This window comes from Haliaeetus leucocephalus, unplaced genomic scaffold, assembly GCF_000737465.1.
Source record: "Haliaeetus leucocephalus isolate CR32 unplaced genomic scaffold, Haliaeetus_leucocephalus-4.0 Scaffold417, whole genome shotgun sequence".
In the NCBI taxonomy this organism is placed as follows: domain Eukaryota; kingdom Metazoa; phylum Chordata; class Aves; order Accipitriformes; family Accipitridae; genus Haliaeetus; species Haliaeetus leucocephalus.
The window spans coordinates 6,110,770-6,121,136 of NW_010972853.1; the positions used below are offsets into that span (position 1 = coordinate 6,110,770).

General features: G+C 36.6%; 1 protein-coding gene across 1 annotated transcript in view; it reads left to right on the forward strand.

Moving 5' to 3' along the window:
- The window catches only part of ZNF770 (zinc finger protein 770), a 6,999-nt gene extending 167 nt beyond the window's left edge, over positions 1 to 6,832 (forward strand). The window contains exon 2 of the mRNA XM_010574224.1: positions 4,484 to 6,832. Within this exon, the coding sequence (XP_010572526.1) occupies positions 4,626 to 6,818 (2,193 nt within the window). The 5' untranslated portion in view covers positions 4,484 to 4,625 and the 3' untranslated portion in view covers positions 6,819 to 6,832. The remainder of the gene's footprint in view (positions 1 to 4,483) is intronic.
- The last annotated feature ends 3,535 nt before the right edge of the window (positions 6,833 to 10,367 follow it).

The window sequence follows — 10,367 nt, forward strand, 5'->3', positions numbered from 1 at the left end:
GGGCGGGGAGCCCGCTTTCCGCTGCGGGAAAGCCGCCGGCGGTTTTGCGTGTCCGTTCGCGGTCTGGCGTCTGTCTGGAAGAGCCGCCTCGCTAGCTGCTTGCCATTTAGTGACTGGATCTAAGCGTGTCCTGCTGGGGGCTGCGGTGGGGTCGGTCTGGGGCCCCTCCGGCAGAACTTCGGCGTGTGCTTAAACCACCCTGCTTCGCCGTCACGTGTCTTCTGTTTTGCCTCGGAAGGTCTCTTGGAAAATACGTGGAAAACGGGAGCGTGAGAGGCGCTGGCGTTAGGTCGATGCGCCGTGCCGGTGAAGGTCACCTGCCGGGTGTAAGGCGGTCCCCGCCGCAGCGGTCTCGCCTTCTCCCGAGGGAGAGCTGGTGGGGGAGTGCGGTGCGTTCGTCCCGGCGCTCAGGTCCCCGCATCTGTTGCGCGCTGTGCGTTTCATAAATCGGCAGCCAGATCTTCACTTGCCTGTTCTGCAGTTAATGTTACAGGAGGCACCTTATGTTTATTCACACGTTTATTATTATTGTGTCTGGGAAGCTATAAGCATTAGCTTATCTCAAGGATCTGAGGATACACTAATGATAGCGCGGAAGAATCCTTCAGTGGTAAATTTGGAAATATACTGAATTTTCAATTCTTAAGTGGCTTGTTTTGAATTATACTAATGAGTCATAGGAAAGCAAGCCAGAATATTTAGCTTGTATGGGGTCAACTCTAGGGGTGTGGGAATCTGAGAGATGTTTGTACAACCTTTTTTGGAGACCTCTGGTGTTGGAGGCAGAGCGATTTCCCCACGCAACTTATTTGTATGCTATTGAGGAAAAACTTTGCAACTGTAAGGACAATAATGTACTTGAATCCTCTCTATAATTGGAAGCCATTTGTAGTCACAACTGTAAGTGGCTTGGGAAACAGCTTACTTCCATTTTCTTTAAAGCTGGCTCTTATGTTTCGTTTTGTTTGGGGTTTTTTTTTTTTGTTCTTTTTAATCGGGTCTCCTCTTTTTTAACTTAAACGTTCCCAGTTACTTCAATCTTTTCCTGTATATTATGCATTTAAGCTCTGATCATTCTTGATCCTCTTCTCTGAATTCATTCCAATTAGTTCCTATGCTTGAATCAATTTGAAGGGCAGTATTCAAAACTGGATAGAGTACTTTAGCTTAATTGTAAACGGTAGTGAGTAGTATGGAAGATTTATGTGCTGCAAAGCTTTACTTCTGTTTACATATCCTGGTATGGATGGCATGCTGTTGGCATATTCAGCTTCTGTTCCAACTTAGACTCCAGGTCTTTTCTGCACAACTATAACCTAGTAAGTTGTTCCACTTCCAGTTGATTATTCTTGCCTAAATTGAAGATCTTGCATTTCTTCTTATTGAAGTGCCCTTCCTGTTTTGTTTTTTGTTGTGTTTTTTTTTAAAAAAACACGTTCTCTAATTAATAAAGACTGGATTAGAATTCAGAATTTTCTTCCATCATGTTTTCATTTTGTTGCAGCTTGCTGCCATCTGTAATATTAATAAATATAATCTTAATCATTAAATAATACTAGACTTAAGAGGGTCCTCTGTGGACCTTCAACAGTCTACGTTACTTCTTGATTTTATTTTTCTGCATGACCTTGAGCCAAGATGAAAAGTAGGGTCAATTTAATATTAAATTGGACCTATGCCACAAACTAAATCCTTATCACATAGGGAAGTACATTTTTCTGACTCTAATTAGGACATGCCTGTGTACTTCCAAAGCTGGCAGGAGACAATATTCCAAGCCTGTCTTTTGCTCTTTGATCTTTAGCAGCAGCGTGTTTATTCCTTAGATGTGCAAGGCACAGAGCACCCTGAAATAGATGTGGAGAAGTCTGTCCTTAGTAAATAGGATTTGAAAATATATTTGGGCCACACAGTAATGCCTATCTTGGCTCTTTCTCCTTCCCGTGTCCCGTAAGTTTACCTCATCTGAGCCTTTACTCTTTCACAGGGCAAGAAGACCACAGCAAGAAGCTCTACTGTGATTTTGACACCTTGTACTACAGAGCATTTTCCTCATTCACCAGATAGAATCTCTAAAAAATTTATAAGCTCAATGCAAAATCCCTTGTGTAATATGCCACAGCTGTCTCTTACTCTGGATTTTTTTTTCTTTGCATGTCACTATACTGTTTGAGCACTTCCCTGATGCGTAAATTAGATCTGTATGACAGTATGTTAACTAAAATTCATCAGTCCTTACAGTTCTTTCTCAGGAGGTTTTCCTTCCCTGCTAATGGAGGCTGCCTTGAGCTGTACAGAAGAACAACTGGGAGGAAAAGGGGGTCTCCTAAAGTGTTGTGTTTTCTTGCATCTTCAAAACAAGACTGAAACCCAGTAGCTGTTAAAATTCTATGGGAAAAGAGACTAGGAAAGGAAAAGTTGACTTTCTCAACTGCTTCATAGCATTGATAAATCCTATCTTGAACTATTTCAGTGAGATTAGGTAACTCCTCAATGTAGTGACAACTGCATCTAAGGTATACATCCAAATGTTATTTAATAAGGCCCATAATTATCTAGGAACCTATCTGTTAGAGGTGGAACAATCCCAACAGATGACCAGGTTTCCTTTCACTAAGCTTAAGAAAAATCTTGATTCACCAGACATTTTCAGTCTTTTGTGCATGTGTCTTGAATCTTATCGTAACTTGCTTTAAATTGCAGTAGGCTTTCATTCTTTGAAAAGACTCTGAATGGACTTTTCAGCTATTTCTGAATTTTTAAAAACTAGGGACACTAACTCTTTGTGAAGACAGGGCTTTTGGAGACACTGAATAAATGAATTTTTTATTCTGCTAGTACGTAGAAAGAATGTACAACTTGTGAGTTGTAGTGTCAAAATACCACAAATTATAGTTAGTAGAAATGTCTTGTGTATCTCAAAGTTATTACAAGTCCTAACTATTATGCTGTTGCTTTAAAGTTTGCTCCCTCCATCCCTTTTCTTTTTCTAAAGGGATATAGGTAATACCATACCAGAGGTATTCTTATTGTGTTGTTTGTGCTACTCTTGTGGACTGGAATACTTAATCTGGTTTAGATGCTGCAATTTAGGTCCCGAGGTGATTAAAAAGACCAATTTTTTTTGTTCTTTTTTCTTTTTTTAGTGGACCTAAAAGCAATATTTAGAAAAAACAGAATTTTCCTAGTTTAAAAAAGAAGAAAAAAGAAGAGAAAAAGGAGACTTTGAATACATGAAGCTGTGGCAGAGAACGCTTTTTAGTTATTTTATAGGTTCACAGGGGGAAGGATAATGAAAATAACTTTGTAGTAAAGAAAGGCTCAGCTGAGTGCAAAGAAAAGCTTCATGAGAGGGTGATGCATTGGAGCAGGAGCCTTGCTGAGGTTAAGGAACCTCCTTCAAGGGAAGTTAAGACCACTTTGGAGGCTGTCTAGACATGAGCTGGCCTCACAGTGGAAGGCTTGGACTAAACGGTTGCCTGAGGTGCTTTCTAGCTTTTCCTGTGAATATGTTAATAACCTGTTATGCACTCAGGTACTTGTGAAGTTATTGTTTCTTGTTTGTAAGTCATGCCTTAGCTGAGACACAGTAGCTTGCCCAAGTGTGTTCCATCTGGTGAAAATTCAAGGAAAATTAAAACTGACTATTTCATGATTTTGGTTTAGACTAAAATATTAGTTATGATGAATTATGATAATGACCTTTATATTTATCATGACTTATACGCATGGTTATATGGTGCATATGGTATATATGGTACACACATGGTTAGCTATCGCAACTCTGATATTCTAGCTCTGTGGTGAGATGGTGAACATAGCCTGTGTTCATCCTTGTTTTGGGGCTTATCCTTGTTCTGGTTGTAGTTTATGGTTAGTGTGTTGCTCTTGCTGAATGGTTCTGTGTTTGCCGTTATGAGATAAAGCAAAAATGATTACACTACTGGATACAGTTGATAAGATGCAGAAATGTGATTAGTAACTTTAACAATACATTGAAACTAAGTATTTTTACTTCTCACTAACACTGCATTCATTTAATTTTTATTTCTGAAGCCCAAGAATCCCCAGTTCTTCTCTTTTTCTCTCATCTTCATAAATATTGTATCTGGGAGTTAGAATTACTGCTGTAGGGGAGAAATTTACTACAATAAGTTCTTGTGGTTTTTTTTAAGAATACGCTTTATTTGTAAATAACCCAAACTATCATAATGTAGCTGAACAGTATATTATTTGGAAGTATAGCTGCATTTACAGCACAGATGACTCAAACTTGTTTGTTTCTTCTGGAAAGTAGTCTAGTTTTTTTGTATCGTGCAACATAATGAGTGATTACTCTGTTACAAGGAAAGCATTTTAAGCTAAGTTATATCAAGAGTATTCTCATCTAGATGCTTTTGGTCTCTTATGTAGGAAACAAGAGACAAACTTAGGCAATTATGTATTAATATAGGCTAAAATAATACTCTCTTTCTTATTTTAGGGACCTGTGGGATTTAAGAATATCTCTCCTAAGAAAATTTGCTGCTTCTACAGCCTTCCATCTTAGTGTGCAATTGATGACTTCACTTGAAATGCCTATCTGAAGAAACTAACAGTAGGCAAAGTGTAATTGCTTTATAAAAATGTTAAAAGTTCAGCAGTGTGTAACAGCTGACAGGATACACAAAAAAAAGCCATATATTTGTGACATTTGCTATAAACAGTTTGAAACTCCATCAAAATTAGCTAGGCATTATCTGATACATACTGGTCAAAAGCCATTTGAATGTCATGTATGCCATAAAACATTTAGGCAGCTGGTCCACCTGGAGAGGCATCAGTTAACCCATAATCTGCCTTTTAAGTGTATTGTTTGTTACAGAAACTTCAAAAACTTAATCACTTTCTTAAAGCATCAGCAGCTTCATAATGAAAATTATCAGAATGATACCAAGCAAGCAGAAAACTCTGTGAATTCTGAGCAATACAGAGTCACTTGTGGCATATTTCGATGTTCCATGTGCTGGAAATCTTTTACAACTGAAGAGAGGTGGATGCTGCATCAGTGTCTGAAGGCAGATAGCCTACATGGTGCCAGAAGGAGAAAGCAAACTCATGCTTGTGAATCGTGTAACAAGACATTTCCATCAAGATCTAAGCTAGAAAGACACTTCCTTATTCACACTGGCCAGAAACCTTTTAAGTGTTCTTCATGTGGTAAATCTTTCAGACAGTCAACACACTTGAAAATCCATCAGCTCACGCACACAGAAGAAAGGCCTTTTCAGTGCTGCTTTTGTCAGAAGCGGTTTAAAATACAGAGCAAACTCATGAAGCACAAACAGCTCCATGCCAGAAATAAGACTTTACCCAATATTATGTACAAAGCAAAGACTCTTAAATATCCCAGACCACGCAACCTGTTGGAAGGAAAAAGGGATAGTTTTGAGAATGCTGCCACTTACGAGTCGCAGGAGAATGACCCATGTGATGTTCACTCGATTTATATTGTACCCTTTCAGTGCCCAGCTTGTGAGCAGTGTTTTGAAACGGAACAGGTTTTAAATTTGCACAAATGTTGTTATCTGAGAGATGACAAAAGTTCAAAGAATGGTACAACAGCATGCAGCCATGCAGTCAGCGTGAAAAATAAGATCCTGATGAAGCTGAAGCATACTGGAGGAAAGGCAACAGATTTTTCTCTGACTGACAGAAAAAAAAAAAAATCAGGTCACTTTAAAAGTCCTGACCTGGTTGCAGCTAGAGATCAGTGTTCTGATCAGCACGCTTCCACTAAACCTTTCAAGGATTGCCATAGCAAGCTTGACATGCACAAGGCACTTAGTAATCGGATGAAAAGAATGTTTACTGTGCCATTACGTTGGCAAGAGCACCCACAACCTCACGACTTTGCAATTAATTTAAAAGGTATGCTTACTGGTGAAAGCATGTTAAACATCAATGATTCACCGGATAATAAGGATGATGCTTTTTATGGTTCATCAGATGATGGTTTCTTTGATAATCCAGAAGTACTTCACTGTGCTTTTTCAGCTTCTGCTAAAAATACACATAACAGACACAAAGTGTGTAAATGTGACAGATGTGAAAAAATCTTTCCGTCTTCCTCCAAACTTCAAAGACATTACCTTATACACACGGGACAGAAGCCCTTTGGCTGTAATGTTTGTGGGAAGACATTTAGACAGTCAGCTCACTTAAAAAGACATCAGCTCACCCATACTGAAAAGAGACCCTGTAAAAGCCCCGTTTGCCAGGTAGAATGTGAAAATCTGAACAAACTTTTCAATCATCAGGGAGATCACATTGAATTTAAGTCTTCTCAGCCCGTGGGTTATTCAGGTTATTCTCAAACACCTTCACAGGCATCTGGCTTTCAAGAATTTGAGCTGATTCAGTCAAACCAAGCAGCTGAAATCAAAGTTGAAATCGAGTCAGGGGACTTTGTTCTTGACACCAGCAGTAGAAACACACAGCCATATTTGTGTAGTAAATTGTTGGGAACAGAGCAAAGCTGTTACAGCTGTTGGCATGATTTTTCTGAATGTACTGAAAAAAGTGAAGTTGTTAACAAATTGTATCAATGCAGTATCTGCTTTAAAACTTTTAAATCGCCTTCTAAGCTTGAAAGACATTACCTAATGCATGCTGGACAGAAGCCGTTTGAATGTTTAGTTTGTGGTAAAAATTTCAGACAGGCCCCACATTTGAAAAGACATCACCTTATTCACTTCAAAGAGAGCTTAAAGCTGAGTACCACTGAGCAACAACCAGAGAATATATTGTTTTTATCAAAACTCGATAATGTCCTATGAAATTCTATATTAAAATTTTCAGTTGCGTAATTACTAAAAGGCTTATATTACACCTAACAATTGACTGAAGGGGATTATCTCTTTCTATTATGGAGATGACCTGAAGAGTTCATTTACTGTCTTCAGAACTGTCTACTTGATATAATTTGTGATGAATGTGAGAAGATGTTTAAAACAAAACAAAAAAAAGCAACAAAAAAGCCACTTTGCATTTTTTTTCCTAAATTTATAAATGCATATTCTTACTGTATTAATAGTGTTGCAGCAATCTGTAATGCTCCATGAATCAGATATTTTAAGTTACATGTTTTCCCATATAGTAATTTATGAAATTATGCTGTGCAATGATAACTATCAGAAAAGTAAAGATAAAAAGGTAATTTCCAGAATACAGAAAAAAATAGTCCCTTTACTTTCTTCTGGCTCCCTATACCTTGCAAATAACGGACACTTACTGTATTTATTTCATATTTTTTAAAAAAAGTAACTACTATTTTTAGATAAAAGGTGCAGAAAAGAAAGTAGAAAAAGGGGAAAAAGTTTAATGAGAAAAAATGTTGGTGTGGCATTATAGAACAGTAAATAGAAGAAATTTAACTGCTTTGTAATGGGTTTGGAGATCTACAGATGAGGAACTAGATCTTTTCCCTTTTGATGATAAAGTACAAGTAGACATTGCTAAAATAGCAGGGTTTATAATCAATTAATACATTTTACCACTTCATTATCTCTACTTCTTTGTACATCCCTTGCCTCTCCTAGCTTTTTTGGCCAATTCATACAATACTGAACTATTTTTCTGCAAGAAAAGAGGACAAGAAATTACCATTAACATTACAAACAGGCTTACTATCTGTTCCAGTCTCCTTTCCTTCTAGCGTACATATTGCACCAGTAAATGTTCTCTAGGATGTGATAATAACTCAGATGAGCAGTTTTGTTGGGAAGTCATGTTCTCATTACATTAAATATAACAGACTGAAAATGACTTTTAGCTCAAATTAAGTAATTCCGATTTTGTATTAATAGAATCTGTAGTTGCACTTTCTGGTAAGTAGAGAGCTTTGCCCATTGTGCCTGTGGGGCTGGCAAAATGTGTAAGTGCAGTGGAGCTTTATTCGTTATGAGCAAGAATGAAGTTTGTTTCTTTTTTTTTCCCTCTGAAAAAAATACCTTTTAGGATATTTTCCTTTGTTATACAACTTCTGAATAGTTGAAACCTGAAGTTTTTAATCCTATTTCTAAATTAACATACCTGTAAGATACATGGCATTCTTTTCACTATTTAAATAGATCCATATTTATTTAAGTAAAATGGTTTTGATATTTGGGTTTTTTTAATTTTTGAAGTGATTTATTTAGGTTTTGCTGTGAGCATTGTAGTATTTGGCATAAATGAAGTGAAAGGTGAAGGGACATGTTATTCTTTCCCATTTTCAGAGAGAATAAAACCAGGAAAGATACTCAGTCTGTAGTTACTATGATTTTTGTATGACAGACGAATTCAGTATGTTAATAATGACTACAGTTATATATTGAGATTTTTTTTCTCCCTATGTGAACTGCTTCATATTGAAAGACAGAATACTGTATAAAATGTTTTGAAAGTGTATTGTAGAGCTCTTTTAAAATACTTGTAATAAACTATTTTATTTATATTGTATTATATTATAATTCTATTGTATACTTTATGTGCAAACCAGAGTTTTGAAACTTTGTAACATTCAATGTGCAGAAAAGTTTAAGACTACATATCAAAATAACTAACTTTGCGTGTTAGAACAATAGGTTTTGTTTCAGATTTTTTTTGTTATAGAAATAAAACAGAAATATGTTTAAAGATAATAAGAGCTTTCTTAAAGAGTCACAGTCATTTTAAAAAATGCTATGTTTGAGGGTAATGTTTAGAGAACACTAACCTTGGTATGTTTTGAAAATACCACTTTGAGTAAAATGAAGGGAAGGTAATACAGAAAGCTACTTTTCAGAGATGAATAGGCATACATGGGAACTATTACTGTCTGATTAATTTGGAAACTAATGTAATCTTTGGGCTCCATTGGATTTCAGAAGGACAGTAAGGGCCACTTTGTTTATCCAGCTCTCTGCCCCTTTATGAAGAGTTTTGTGTCAATATAAATTCATGATTTTAGGGGGATTATAGCATAAACTAGCTAGAAAGGGGTAAAGCAGTTTCTAAGAGTCAGGAGAAAAAAAATCTTAAGGTTGAAATCCTCTCTCTTTTGAAGTTAACAGTAAAATTCTCCAAGTACCTTTGAGAATTTGAATTAGAATGGTTTTCCTAGTGTTAACAATAACACCTAGTGTTGTTCATTAGAATGTTAGTAATTTTCCATAACATTTCAAGGCAAGTTCAAGCCATCAATCTTTGAAGCGTCTGGTGGCAGAGACATTGCCTGTGGTTTTGCTAGAATGAGCTGATGGCTAATAGTAATAATCTCATAATACTGAAGTTGTGCATTTTTTTTTTTTTAAGACTACATGCAGAACAAAAGCATATTGTAAACAGGAAAACAGTGGGTCTTCCTGTATTAATACTGAGCTCCCCCCCCCAAGGCAAACTTCTCAAACTGCGTGGATTCAGCTTTGAGGTAGTTCTATGTGGAATAAAAGAAGGGTCAAATATTTTAAAACAAGCAGGAAAAGGTAGAAGGGTTTTTTTTTTTTAAAGACAAAGTATGCAATACTAAATTCACTGGAACTGCAGTACTAACTGATTACATCGTCCATTTTCTATCTAGGAAATGTGGCTATGGATAACTTTAAAATGTTTATGATTTTGATTGCTGTGCGATCTTTGCAATGTTTGCAGAAAGTAAAAACTTGCAAAATATATATATAAGTATTCCTATATATGTCTAGGGAAAAATTCAAAAAGGAATAACAGCCATCATAAACCACAGAAAAACTGTTTTAATCACTTTTGTAGCTCCTTCTCACTGAGTGTTTGGTTTCTTACTTGTCTGTGATCTCCTCTCACTATTATACCCAGAGCCAACAAGAAAAGTTAGTGAGGCAAATGGGAGATAGACACAAAAGAAACTTAACTGAAGTTAGTGAGACTTTAGGCTTCAAATTGAGAAGCTGGATCCAACATTTAGTTTTCCTGGCTGCCTTCTAGGATAAATGTAAAACTCAAAGTCATCTTGCAACAGCTCACTCGAGTAACACTTAGGTAAGTACAGTTGGATGACTCTTAAATCAATAAAGACTATGGATTCAGTCCTTCTAATGGCCCCTTGTAATAATGTTGAAAATGCCTAAATCTCCTAAATAACTAAAGGGGTCACAGTTCATATTCCTAGCACAAGGTTTTGTGGATTTTTAAAGTGCAACTTTTAACTTAATAGCCTAGTTTTATGGTCTGATGGCTATGGATGAGATGTGTCTGAGAGGCAGTTATCATAAGGAAAACTGAAATTACAGAAGTGACTTTTCTATGCTCTCATATGCCTTATTTTCTCCAGGTTGAGCAAATTAATTGTACTTCATATAATGACTAGTTCTGTCAAGCAGCTTTTAAACAGC